At 48.0% G+C, this 14,332-nt stretch overlaps 3 protein-coding genes across 3 annotated transcripts; 1 reads left to right on the forward strand and 2 right to left on the reverse strand.

Moving 5' to 3' along the window:
* Positions 1-2,338: 2,338 nt before the first annotated feature.
* BU25DRAFT_423345 (uncharacterized protein) lies at positions 2,339-3,271 on the reverse strand (the record flags this gene model as incomplete). Its single annotated transcript, XM_033708206.1, has 2 exons — positions 2,339-2,757; positions 2,845-3,271. 2 exons carry the CDS (start codon positions 3,269-3,271, stop codon positions 2,339-2,341), a joined length of 846 nt encoding a protein of 281 aa, XP_033559443.1.
* A 6,425-nt stretch (positions 3,272-9,696) lies between these two features.
* On the forward strand, positions 9,697-11,420 carry BU25DRAFT_441419 (MFS general substrate transporter; the record flags this gene model as incomplete). The annotated part of the gene is made up of 5 exons (XM_033709233.1): positions 9,697-9,985; positions 10,034-10,132; positions 10,179-10,696; positions 10,747-11,168; positions 11,225-11,420. 5 exons carry the CDS (start codon positions 9,697-9,699, stop codon positions 11,418-11,420), a joined length of 1,524 nt encoding a protein of 507 aa, XP_033559444.1.
* A 2,131-nt stretch (positions 11,421-13,551) lies between these two features.
* BU25DRAFT_412699 (uncharacterized protein) lies at positions 13,552-14,103 on the reverse strand. The gene has a single exon (XM_033706858.1). The coding sequence runs from the start codon at positions 14,053-14,055 to the stop codon at positions 13,786-13,788; it is 270 nt and encodes an 89-aa protein (XP_033559445.1). The 5' UTR covers positions 14,056-14,103; the 3' UTR covers positions 13,552-13,785.
* Between the last annotated feature and the right edge of the window lie 229 nt (positions 14,104-14,332).

Consider the following 14,332-nt stretch of genomic DNA (forward strand, 5'->3'; position numbering starts at 1 on the left):
GTGATAATAGCTATTGTACATGGCTCTACAGCCTCAATTCTGTATAAGCTGCTTGGGGGGCTTCGGCGCATCTGGTGATGGCGCGCATGTGCTGACTAACTACGGTACCTCGCCGTCAAAAGTAAAAGATGGCGATAATGGGTCGGGGACCCGGAGACCGGTCCGGTAACAATTCCTAAGCTCGAGACGAGCTACTGGGAACAACTTCAGAAATCTGGAAATGACATCAGTGTGCCTACTCGAAAAGCAACTTGAAATTACGAAGGGCCTTATCACAATTCAGTCAGATGGGTAGAACAGGATCAAGCTCAAGACAACGAACCTAGCCACCAAGCTAGCAGCTCTGGAGGCGGCTGCTAAGCCGATACAGGTTGGCATCATCGGAGCCCAGTATATTTGTGTTCGCCAGCGGTCCACTGCACTGATTGTCCAGCTCATTCGGTTAGTTCAGTTTGCTTCCCCAACCCTTCACTGCTATCCCCTTCTACTATATAGTCTCGATCGATTCCAGCCAATAGCTCTCTTACATCAATCAATAATCTCAACTCTTCCACAATTTGGCTCCACGTAGTGAGTATCTCTCTGACATGTTGTTAACTTACTCCATGTTCTTGCTGAAAGAGTACGTAGCGTCTCACAATCGCATCGTACGAAAGATGTTCGACTAGCGACCATTGCGGACCTGGCCACTGAGCGTGCCTTGAATGCACTCAAGAAAACAGGCTTCCCACAATAGTGGTATGATGGAACTGCATCTCTGTCACTCGAGGAAGGCTTGGAGCAAGGCAAGACAGCCATCACCACTGACTCCGCTCAGCTGATCGCAACTCCGGGAATCGATGTCATTCTGGAAGTAACAGGAAACCCAGCTGCCGGTGTTTGGCACGCATTGCTCTGTTGTAAACACAAGAAGCACATCATCGTGATCAATGTGAAGCAGACATACTTGCTGGGCCATTGCTCACCCAGAATGCGCAAGAAGGACTTAGCCCTTGGAGTTTGTACATGTTGACATTGCTGGCCCCTTCCCAGTTAAAGGCCATAAGGGCGCTCGCTACTGGGCTATTTTCGTCGATGATTACACTGACTGGACAGGTCTCACTCCACTTCGGGCTAAGTCTGAGTTGCCTCAGGCTTTCTTCAGATGGCTGGAGATCTGGGAGCGCCCTGAGCGCCACTGCCACTGTGTTCGGCTAGACCAAGCTGGTGAGAATAGCTCAAGAGAGTTCACGGAGGGGTGTGCAAGCAATGGCATTATCCTTGAATACACAGCCACAGATCAGCACCAGCAGAACGGAATTGCAGAAGCAACAAATCGAATTATCCTTGAACGTGTTTCCTCTACCATGGCAGATGCCAAACTTCTCCATCAGACCTGGCCATTCATTGCCGAATCCATTGCCTACCTACGAAATCGAAGGCCTCATAGCCGCCACAATTGTACTCCCTATAAAGCTGGTATGGTGGTAAGCCAGACCTAGCTCATATTCGCAAACTTGGCACTCGCTGTTTTGCCAAAGACACTGCACCTAGGCGCAAGCTTGTTAGTAACAAGAGCATTGAGTGTCGGCTTTTGGGCTACCGGGGGGCTCAAATTTACCTACTTCTGAGAAATGATAATCAAACCATCAGTTCAACAAACGTGGTTTTTGATGAGAAGTTCTGTCCTGACAAGGACTTACTTCCACTGGGGTAGTCTTCCCTGCCAGCCAAAAGGCAGTTACCAGAGCCTTCTCACCCGGCCAAAAGGGTGCAGTTGCCTACACCTCTGGCTGTTCCTCCTGTCAGTTCAGAAGAGGGAGAAAAGGAAGGTACTACCTGTTCGCCAGCGGTCCGTTGCAGTATTTGCTAACGGTCCGCTGCACTGATTGTCCAGCTCATTCGGGTAGCTCGGGTTTGCTTCCATACCCGTTTACGGCTATTCCCTCCTACTATATAGTCCCGATCGATCCTCGCCATAGCAATATACACCAATCAATACCCTCAACCCTTCCACAGTAGCCTTGAAAATGAGGTTGATAATATGACCTGCACAACGGATTCGGTGCTCAGTACCAAGGCTGAGTATTGCAGACTCCCTGTTAAGGTAATTGATGAGTCGTTTGTTGTTGTTTGTGGTGTTATCGCCTACAAAACAGTTCAACTTTGACTCAAAGTTGAACTCTCGGATGACGTCAAGGATTACTGAGGCCTGCGCACTGGCCGTGTGGTCACCGTGAAGGTTACGGAAACCAATCAGGAGGTCTTGTTGGTTGTAATTGGCATCAACAAAGTGAGCAACAACACCCATGAAGCTGAGACGATTGGACAAAGTCCATATATCAACGCTTATAGCAATCTAGCCAGGAGCAGGTTGGATAAGCCTATAGATCTCAGACTTGCGTTTGATGTAGTGCTTTTTGGTATAATTGGAGAGGGTTGTTGACAAATCGGGCAAGGCGTAGAGTAAGTTTATACGGTTCCAGGTCAACAAGCCTCTTGTGGATGGGCACGTGACATCTCCAAAGCTCAAGTCTCTCATAATCGTCCAATCCACAACGGAGTTTTGAAACTGATCTGCCTCCCAAGGCATATGTGACGTCGACTTTGATGAGCCAGGGACGTGCGCAGCGGCCGTGAAGAAAGACAGCGGGAGGTTGACAGGGGTACTGGGTATATGGCTGCCGGTGGATGGATCGATAGAGTGCTTCTTGCGGATGTGAGAGAGTATGTGAGATGTGCCGTTGATAATAGCTTTTGCGTCAGACTTCAGACATTCTTGATGACAAATCTTGCACAATCACAGTTCTGTAATACTGCCATCAAGCTCAGTATAGTGTAGTTGAAGCCCATGAGCCCATATACTTGAGAGTGCTCGGCCTCCTGACAGAGTTGACTTGTGCCTAACAGCGTAACATAATTGGGATGGCTGGAGACATTCACCCTTGGTATAGACGTGGTTGAAGTTGACGTCAAACGTTACGCCCTTCATATAGACCTTATCAATAGGCGTTGGGTAATCATGGCTCGATATAGCTTGAGGTATTGGCAATGGTGGCGACGGTGGGTAAGCCTCCGCTGAGTTGAGACGGATAGCTGACGAGGCCTGAGAGCCAATTCGGGATAATCGAAAGCGAGAAGTTGACGACGATGATGAGGCTTGAGAGGCTTGAGAGTGCTCCGAAGCTCTCATCTTGCTAAGCCTGCGAGAGCTTGGGCCATGGGTTATCAGTGAAGGTGTTTTGTCCGGTGCACTCTTGGAGACGCGAGTATTAGTCAAGTATTGCTTCATGGCTGGGCGGCGATCGAGTTGATGTAGGCAAGGCCGAAGGGGAAGAGAGAGGATTGTATAGGCTATATTACTCACAAATCTCCTAACCAGCCACTGGTATGCCCAGCCATCCGCATATCGCCAAGATGTCGAGATACTCCGGACCTGACGCGAGGAGCCCTGATGCTTACATATACAGTAAAGCTTGGCAAAAGACCTTCACCACCACCCGAAGGTGAGGTTAGTGGCCTTATACCGCGTGGCAGAGCATGCGTCATATCGGGGCCAAGATACCTCAAAAAAATATGGGTTGCTCTCCTTCGTCAGGCGTCCGTTGTATCCTAGCGATAGCCGTTACAGAGGCGTAGAGGGCTTCGATCGATTGTGCAGAGGCTTGTTGTGGGTGGTGCCATTAACATAGGTAAGTCCACTACCTTTGTAGCAGGGCTAACGTACTGCCAGATCTTGTTCTTCTGGGCAGTATCCTTTTGTATAAATAGCCACTTGTGCCAGTCATCAGCTCAATCAAGGATAACAGTCACTTGGGTGACTGCAGGGCCTGACTTGGTAGTCATGATTGATTGATGTGTTAGTGGCTCCGTACAGTATGATCAATTATTGATCTTGATTATAGGTGCCAGTCAGTTGTTGTAGGTTGTGGCGGTGTGGGCCGCTGTAGTATACTAATAGCTACGGTAAATGATAACGTAGGACTATTGGGTCGATGGAATACTGCGCTGAGTTGCTATCTAGCTAGAAGAAGACGATATATACTGGCCATGGAACGTGCTAGTCCATAACAGTCTAAGCAAGGATAATTGGGTCTCGTACGGACCGACTGATACCGCAACAAAGATCATTCACTCAATGGCCATCTCTTTGGCCTCTCTCTCTCACTGACGTTGACCATTCCACGTCTTCTGAGGCTACCAGATACACCTGAACCGTCATAACCTCTTGACATTTAAACCATCAACCAATGGGTCATGGATCCTGAATCAAATATCTGTGAGGGTTTGCGCAAAGTATGCTGGTACCTGAGAACAGTGATTGGATTGATAAGGAGCTATGGAGAAACACTGACGAGTTTTTGCTTATACGCTAAACAAGAAAGGAATAGATGGATCTCATCCATGTCAAGATTCTACCGAGCTCTCCAGGGTCTGGCCCATCACAGCTTCAGCAACGCTGAGAGTATCAAGGCAGCGATTGATTGCGCAGCAGCTTTACAGGCTCAACAAGTAAGCACTACACCAGAAAAAGAAGCTCAAAAGGCAGCAGCAGCATCGGCACTTAGACTTAATTCTATGTGTACTGAGTGGCAAATATAATCATCGTTGTTGAAAAAAATCGCAACTCTGTATTGTGTGGCTGCTTTGGTTGGGGTGGCCGGAAACTATGTGGCCGGAAAGTATATGGCCGAGTTTATAATATCTCTGTAAGTTGTAACAGCTTTTCTGCAATATGGGAAACTGTATCGGTAGTACTAGGATATGGAGGAGGTGACACCGAAACCCAAGACTTACTGACTAATTAGTTCGAGGTCTGTGCAATGTCCAACCTGTGACTGTGCTTCTTGCTCCTAGAAACTTGTCAAGATCTTCCGTGCATCTTTGTGAGAACTTCCGGGTGTATTCAAATACTTGCCAGTCAGGCGCAACGTATATAGCGGTATTAACATTGGACATCTTTTTACAACAGAAAGCAGAACGATGCTGAAGGATGCCGCCAGGGGTACGTGCAATAGCCGCTCAACGTACGATAGCGATACAGTAGAGGCCCAAGTTGGAGTGGAGAAAGGTGGTGTCTTCCAGCGAATCAGATGAAAGGTTAGTTGCGCTAGTCCCACCTCAAGATCTTCTGTGGCATCTGGCCCCCAAGAGGATCACTACCCATGCTTGATATTGGAAGAATCAGCGGGTCTTTATGATGAATGAGGCTGTTGCTCCGAATATAATCGTGCTTACCCGCTGGACCTCAATCTGCAGGAGTCGGATATTGAATCCGCCCATGTTCATTTTTTTGTGCGACTGACGCAAGGTCGAGGCAGGGTGCCAATCCAGACCAAGGTGTTTATAGGTAGATACCATCCATGATCACACTTGGCCGTTGTCTCAGCTCTTTTTGATTATTTGCCGGTTTGAGCACTGTGCTCGTAACTCGGACTACTGTGCAATTTACAACAGCAGCCACAGCAAACCATGTCGCAAAAGGCCGCAGCAACGACAACTGGCGCAGCGATAGTATCCTCTCCAGAACAACCAACAACAAGAATAGCATTGTTGACGACGTTCACACCACCAACATCATGCATGCAAAACAGTCTGACGATCCTGCCGCCGCCCGGTTACCTCATATGGGCCAATGAACCTGTGCCATTCAAAGGTACTACAATGACGGATTGTTATCCCAGCGAGTTTCTTCAAAGTTACACTTCGGTCTCTTCGGGAACGGTGGGGTCGAGCGTGGTGCCGCTCATGAGCCCATTGGTATGTCCGCAAAACTTTTGCGTTCAATTCGCCGTAGATAACTACATGGCGTGCTGTCCGTCGTATGTCTCCTCTGGTCGTCATTTCGTGAGAGAAGTGCAGCTAAACTTTACAGTGGGTACAAGTTTGCTGTGCCAGAAGATCCAGTCATAGCGAGCCGGCCGGCCTATGGTGGCACTTGCTACAGCGACTTTTCAGTTGGTGTTACTGCGACTGCAACAGCCTACGGCTCAGATGGCTCAACACGCTTGCAACCATGGGCAGCTGAGACATCTGGTGCTCAAGCTTATGCACACCCTATCGACGGCTTCGCTGAGAGCAAAGCCTCTGTTGGATGCATCGCCGTAGCATCTTCGGGATCCTTGCTCACCAACTCGGCTCCGAAGTCGTCTGAGACGATCTCTTCTGCCATTGAAACCTCTTCTATTGCGGTAACACCGACTAAATCAGCGACTCTGCTGACGCAATCGAACGGAACCTCGAAAGGGACGATTGCTGGTGCCGTGGTCGGGGCTCTTGCAGGACTTGCTATCGTGCTTGGTCTGATTCTTTTTCTCTTACGCAGACGCCGTCAACAGCAGGCACATACATCTGAAATCCACCAGATCGGTGACGGTGTCGCAGGCAGTCGTTTTGAGAAGGAAGGTGGTAGTGTTGTTGCTGAGACTGACGCAGGAGTCGCAGCCACTGAGTTGATCGCACGTTCAAACAAATACGCGTATGAACTGGATGCTGAAGTCGCGCACGAGTTGCCAGCCAATCGCTAGCATCCGAGTCTGCCTGTCCATGGTAGAGATAGCCATCCAGGAGGCAGCTAGTCTCGTGTATCCGTCCGCCAGTAAACATGAGTACACAGGAGACTGGAGTGTTCCGATCGGCGCAAGGTAGGTCTTGGTCGTTCCGCGGCTCAATTGAGGATGTTCAGCGTTCTTACAGCGCGCTAAGATGTTAACGTGTCCGTGCGCGTGCCGACCGGATTTAACTTGAGAAAAACAACAAAGTAGCCTATTTGGAAATAGTCTCACCATAGAACTAATTAAGATATTAAAATACTTCTAATATTAAAGTAGTAAATAATCAAAAGATCTAAGGATCTATAATAGAAAATATCAAAAGTTCTCTTATAGAAGACTTTTACTCTGATTATAGATATTCTTACGTTGTTAGAATTTTATATAATTTTTTTTTAGTATTGGAACTAATATACCAGCTATGACTTTAATTTTAGAGATTTCTTTATATATACTCTGTAATGGGCTAGTCCCATGTGGACCCACCTATGGGTGTGGGCTTGCACATGTCTTTTGGCATAGGTTGGTGCATATAGTTGTGCATATTGTCTTTTGGACTCCACCCTTTATATACTCTACTTCTGCCAAAATACTAGTTTTAGGCTATTATAAGCATTTTCTATAAAATATTCTTGTATACATTTAACGTGGTTCACCACCAAGCCGCCAGGTACCACCAAGTCGCCACCCCTCACAGACTTTGTAAGACTCACCAACTATTACAGGACTATTACACCCAACCACAACGCTGCACAAATACAATTGCAATCTAGAACTAGTCTTCAGAAGCGTCTGTAATGGATGAGCGCCCTGCCCTTGATATCAATACTACGTGACATCTCCAAGGTATACCAAAAGGTAAGCACAAGAATGTAATGGGCTAGGCCCATTGTTAGCGCCTCGGCAACAGCACAGGCCTCGGTACCTCCGAAGCGGACGTACAATCTCCGGAGCGGGCCTGCAACCTCCGAAGCGGGAGTATTAGAATTCTGCAAGTACCGCTCTGGGACTTGCCCCTTATCAAATCCATCAAGTTCTACATCGCATATTGCCCTCAGCGGCTCGCCCCTTACAAAGAATACTTAAGCAAGTATTCTTGTGCTACCGGTAGGTAGTAGGGTAGGGATTGGTTAGGAGTCGGATAGCAATCGTGTGAGTAGTATGAGGAAGAAACGGTTGGTACGGTTCTTACATAGTGTGCCTTTGTTGTATAATAATTGCATGTTGCATTGTGGTGGCATTGTAATAGTAGTTGCAATAATCACAAAGTTGGTGTGGGGTGGCGACTTGGTGATACCTGGTGGCTTGGTGGTGAACCACGTTATATTATTAAAGATTTTTTTTCACAGGGTTCAAGATAATTAAAAATCAAATACTTTTTTTTTTAAATAGAAAGTGTCTTACTATCTCTACTATTAGTAAAAATATTCAAGGTTAAACTTATATTTTGTTGTTTTTCCTAGTAAAATCCGGTCGTCACACGCACGGACACAGTAGTGCGTTAATTTCAGTTCACGCAAATTATAAGACGCGTCCTCACCGTATCTGTGTCGCATTCCCGTTCAGTCTTCTAGACTTACTGTTGTTCATAGTTGCTACTTTTCCTCCTTTCAGAACGGACGCGTCGCGCAAGAGGTAACGCGCCAATACTGGAGTTAATCATTCCCAGAACCCCTACAGGTGCACCCAGACGGTCTTGCAACAGAAATCGATGCAATCCATGCTGGCGACAACGGTCGTTTCCTGAAGTTGCTCATAACAAAACTCGTGTCTCGCCAGCCAGATGTAGCTGAAGCGTTACACCGCAAGCACACCATCTTGGTGCTAGAATTTCGACCATTACTCCAGCAGCGTTTGGCACTCGATCAATAGGAAGCACAGCAGATTGGGCTAGGCTAGATAATTTGGGAAGTAATTTGAAGCAATTGACGATGTCGTGTCCACCATCACATCGATTGGTGACAAAGCCGGCACACCCAAACTTCGTTCGGCACAAAGTCTTCCGGTATCCAGACTTTGCGAAGACTGGAAAGGCCATTTGTCTCAGTAGAGATATCATCAGCCGTGAAGTATGAAAACACTTCCAACATGAAACGGTATTGGAGAAGGCGATAGCTAAGATCATTGCGGTGCTCAGCAAAGAGGTACGTGCACGGATATGCTCTGACAACGACGGCCGCTCCTCATTCTTGGACAAAATGTACGAGCTAGACAGACTTGCTGAGAGACATTGTCTTTTCGATACACTGGCAGAGGTGATATTCGATCTGCGCTGTGACGCAGTAGAAGTGTAAAGCGAGGAAGAGCATACAGACGAGAATGTCGACGCGAATGAGGATGGGGGAGGGGAGGAAAAGGACAAGGCAGATGAAGACGACATTGAAGACGATGAAGAAAGTAATAAGAAAGACTATGGAGGAGACGCAAACACGGAGTGGCCGAGAATAGGCGCAGACAGAGAGTTTCTTTTTAGTAGCGAAGAAGAGGACACGTACTTGGATGCTTTTGACGACGGAGGCACGCCCATCATGCACAAGTTAGCTGCTGCTCAAAGGAAATATGGTGGTATTTGAACGCCACGTTCACCGTTACGATCATGCACGTGGGTTGCGTTGACTCGTCTTGTACCCGTTACAGAATAGTTTACGGTTGCAAGTGCATCTGCATTACTCCAAGCGTCACAAGGTCGACGCGATGACTGTTGTTCAGTACTGAAGCGCATTGCAGGTGCGGCGACAGTTGAAGTTGACGATGATTTTAACCGCATGCGCTTACGCTGTCAGGGTTGCATGGTCGTCAACTCAGCTTCCGATGGCGTGCTTAAACACCACAACGTTCTCCCGACACTTATCAACCCCACACAAAGCTTCCGCGCCAATGATGGCGCTTTATTGTGTCGTCACTAAGCCTTTATGGCTTTTCCCAAGATCTTGGTGTGATTCTTGGGCTTGCAACGTGGAGGCGATCGTTATTTCCATGTGGTTGCCGGTGCATGTTCACCCGGGAACGGAACTGCTCATAAAGAACGGATTCGCTTCTACTGAGAACTGGGTCATTGCTCGATCGGCGTTGTTCACCTCCACGGTTGTCATTGCAGACCTCGTGCTTTCAGACAAAAATTTTTAAAGCTCATGAGGCTCGCTGATCGTCAAGCCCAGTCGTCGCAATGACGTCTTACAACAAGGATACCGATGCCATTCAACACTCACCTGCGCTTTCGTCTGAAACATCGTCGCAACTCGACGATACATACGAAGCCTACAAGAACAACCAAACAGCCGATGTTGATCTAGTTGAAGCAAAGAAAACGCTCAGAAAGATCGATTTTCGCATACTGCCAATACTATTTTTCACATATCTACTGCAGTATCTTGATAAGAATGGCATTAACTATGCTTCGGCGTTTGGCCTGCAAGAAGGCACCAATCTGAAAGGACAAGATTACTCTTGGCTGGGTACGTGTTGGACTGAATCATGAGAACATCCAGGCTGATTAGACCCAGGCAGCATCTTCTACTTCGGATATCTCGCTGGGCAGTATCCCGGGAGCTACCTGCTGCAACGTCTCCCTATGGCCAAGTTCCTCGGTTTCTGCACCCTTGGTGAGTACTACATTCTGCGTACGATATCATTCACTGACCTCGTCAGGTTGGGGTGTCATTCTTATGACCACACCCGCATGCCATAATTTTGCTGGAATGGCTGCAAATCGCTTCCTACTTGGTCTATTCGAGGCTACCGTCAATCCTGGCTTTGTCCTGATTATAAGCATGTGGTACACTTCAGCCGAACAACCCCTTCGACTTGGAGCGTACTACTGCACCAACGGAATTGCCACTATGTTTGGCGGACTCATCGGTTACGCAGTGGGTCACATCAAGTCAGGCTTGCCTCGCTGGATGTACGTCTTCCTGATCTTCGGATCTGCAAGTACCGTGATGGGCATTGTTATCCTACTCTTTCTGCCCGATCTGCCAACTACAGCCAAGTTTCTCACTGAGAGACAACGCGGCATTGCTGTTAATCGAGTCTCTGGGAACAGGCAGGGAGTCAAGAACAAGCACTTCAAGGTTTATCAAGCATGGCAGACGCTTTATGATCCGAAGACTTGGATCTTATTTGTCATGGCCACCGGCGCACAGATACCGAATTCGGCTCTGACCACAGTGAGTAGCTCCACACCAAAGCAAGTGTGATGGAAATTAACACGATATAGTTCAGCTCAATGATCATCAAGTCCTTCGGTGTCGACACACTAGGAACTCAATACCTCCAGATCCCCGGTGGTGCCGTACAGTTTGTCTCTCTCCTTGTTGGCAGCTATATCTGCACACACTGGCCCAATAGCCGTTGTCTCACCATGACTGTGGCCAATATCATCTGTATCATTGGCGCAAGTCTGCTGGTCGCGCTACCAAGTAACAACAAATGGGGCCGACTCGTTGCGTTGTGGATGTGTTACTTCCAAGGCCTTGGATTCAGCATGAGCTTGACCATCGTCTCAAGCAACATCGCTGGGTACACCAAAAAACAGCTCACTGGTGCAGCTTTGTTCACGGGCTATTGTGTAGGCAACATCATCGGGCCGCAGACGTTCAAGAGCAGCGAGGCGCCTGGGTACAAGTCTGCATACATTGCGTGCGTTGAGCTGCTATTTTCCTGAATTGTACGCTTCTGCTAACGTGTAATTACAGTATGCTCATCGGATATTCTGTCAAGCTTATCGCTGTGCTTGTGCTCTTTGCCTACATGTGGTCAATAAACAAGAAGCGTGACAGAGAGTCTGCAAGCGGTGTCCAGCTCACAGATGAGGAAACAAAAGCAGCTGTCGAAGCAGGGATGCACGATGTCACTGAGATCGACAACAAAGGTTTCCGTTACATACTGTAAGGGAAGCGTGCCGAGGCACGCGTTGGACAGGCCTCGCAGATCCGCAATACTTGTCACGGCAAGAACAATGCATCCTGGACAATCGAATCGGCGCAACTTTAGAAATTCATAAAGCTCGCGATTCCCTTAATGATTGGTACCAAGCTTCCTCAGGTATTGCTGAATGACCCGATACGCAACGTTGAATACACCATGACAGGGTCATGCTTCTTGCTGTTGCGATTTCAACGATTTCAATCATGATGGAGCAGGCAGAGTCCCTCTTGCCAGTTGGCATTGTGGAGATTTCTCATTTCATTCATTTTCTAGAGTTTGCATTATGAGGTGTTCTATGGCTGGTGAAGAGCTGCCCGTACCCGTCAACCTGCATCATGGCGGTGAGATGTAGCAACAACCTACCTATAATACGAGCTCCTCCATGGTCTCCCATCCATCATCGAAATTGTCACCTTATTGCACATCGCAAATCTCCCACCGTCCCACGGTCTCATGACTCTCTCACAACGCTCCATTGTTTTAGTATGAATTTGGAGTTTGGGTTGATTTTTGGTTGTATTTAGAGATGAAGCGGTGTGGACCGCTGTAGAATACTGATAGCTACGGTAAACGATAACGTAGGACTATCGGGTCGATGGAATACTGCGCTGTATTGCTATCTAGCTAGGAGGAGACGACTATATACCTGACCTGTAACACACTAGTCCAGGGTGGTCGGTCAGGGGTATAGTCAGACGCTGTACGGACCAACCGATACCGCAACAAGATATGTAGCTGACCGGCCTTCCATCCTAGGTAAGTTGAGAACTCCTTCACGGATACCTGCCTCTTTGTTGGCACCTCACCTCCTCTTACCTGGGGGGAAGCAGCCTGCGCCCCCCAATGCAAGCGATAAGTGAACTATTCTTTCCTGCGATGAGGTGACAGCATAGAAGCATGGAGACAAAGTATGCTTGACGATGTTCATTGCTTTGAACAAAGATCATGTGCATCGACAAGGAGCAGAGTGGCGGCACCTAAGCCACCATTGTTCGAAGCTTTTCAAGTTGTTACCATCCTGTAGCGGATCGGATGTCAGAGTCTTTGACGTTGTATCCCGGTATTTTTAACAACCAATCTTGTGCGAAGCCAGTCAACAATCAAGTTTCAAATTTCGGATTCGATGGCGTGCGTTAAGTCAACACAATTGTTTCTTCCTCGAAGTAGTGTTCCCACCAGGTTTCTGACACGTCGACGCAGTTGTCTAAATGGACAGCGGCCCAAGTATCCTAAATGAGGGGTTCCTTCACCGGAGGTTCTCCGGATCTCATCATCTGTTTTCTTCCTGGTTTGTGTAGTTGGGAAGATAGTTCCCAGCCAGGTCCGACCCGCGATTAAGTTGACGTAGATTTAGTGTAAAACCAGGGTGTATTATCATCCCTGACGTCAGGTACATATGTGAGGGCTTCCCGAGTGTACGGTAGCCGTGATGAGGTTGTAAGGAAGTTTGAATATTCTTAAACGCTGGTATGATTGTCCACATTTGTCTATGATCATTACAAACTGGTGCGGTACTCCAGAATTTGCGACTTCGAAGAGCAAGCCTTTGAGGGCCTGGCCCACTGTCGGCGACTCATCCCAGAAAGGCGTGAAACAGGGTTCCGTATCATCTTCCATCTGGATGACAATGGAAGCCGAGGATATTTCGTCGGCGTCTGAAAATACGCTCCAGTTCCGTCGATGCTCGTCTCCCAAAGCCGATCTGACAACTCGTAAGGGGGCCGTTTCTAGACGCAATCGTAAGGCAGCGGGTGCTACCTGCTATGTTGCTATCGTGTGTGTCTTCAGATGTAGACGGTAAGATGGCCTGAACATCATCGTATGGTATCATAACAGGAGAGCCCACTTGATTAATCACCCTTGGAAGCAGTACTGCCTGAAACTATCAATATACCCTGCCCGAGCGAGAGGCGACCAAGTAAGATATCCTCGGCGACGACTACTTGTTACTTGACGTCTCCAGAGCAAAGTAATCTCGCTCTGTTATTTAGATTTGCCCGAGAGATGTCCACTAATGTTCACAAGCCCAGCTTCGGCCGCCATGACCCGTCTGAAAGGGACACCCCAAATTTGGTACACATCATGCTGAGCAAAAGCGTTTAGCGTTCCAATGATAGCTCTCAGCGCATCGGTGTCGTAGGATAAAAACCCTTTCACTATAGGTTTCAAGGACTCCAACAGCCTGGGATATAGCTTCACATGGACAGATTGATCCTGGCTGATTCTGACTTGGTATGAGGCCTTTGAATGGGGTGAAAACTTCAATCACTTGAATCAAAGCCTTGGGAAACCATTGTTCGCTTTCGTGACACTGCTTCATAGCACAAATTTAGACGATCTGGTGGTCCGTGAAAAAGAGTCTGCGTGTAGAAAAGTAGCATTCCTGGAAGGCCCAAGCACGTGAGATGCATGTCGAATCCTTGAGTACTAGGGTCATAGGAAGCAGTGGGCACACGGAAAGGCGCAGGGAGTCTGATTTTCTGGTCTGCAATAGGTCGCGAGACGCTTCCCATACTCTGGGCAGACCGTAGTTTGGGTCTTCTCCTGCGGCAGCAATAACGGTGATTTGCGCCGCTGCACATATGTCTGCCATCTGCATTATCTGCTCGTGCCTGCCGTAGCTGCTCTCTTGACTTATGCATTGTCACTGGTTAGCTTGTTATACACGATCTTGCGACGTCGATGTGATGTAATCCACTCCGGGTGAAGTGTTGGAAGGGATACATACGTATCTGTCGACCCAAAAGTACTTGAATTCAATGACTGTGTCACACGGATACTATCTTCGATGGTCCGTGGTAGGTCTACCAGAAAGCCGACAGGTCTTTTCTTTCCTGTCGTGCATGGTGAGCCCCAAAGATACGACCAGGCCACGA

This window comes from Macroventuria anomochaeta (assembly GCF_010093625.1).
Source record: "Macroventuria anomochaeta strain CBS 525.71 unplaced genomic scaffold BU25scaffold_26, whole genome shotgun sequence".
In the NCBI taxonomy this organism is placed as follows: domain Eukaryota; kingdom Fungi; phylum Ascomycota; class Dothideomycetes; order Pleosporales; family Didymellaceae; genus Macroventuria; species Macroventuria anomochaeta.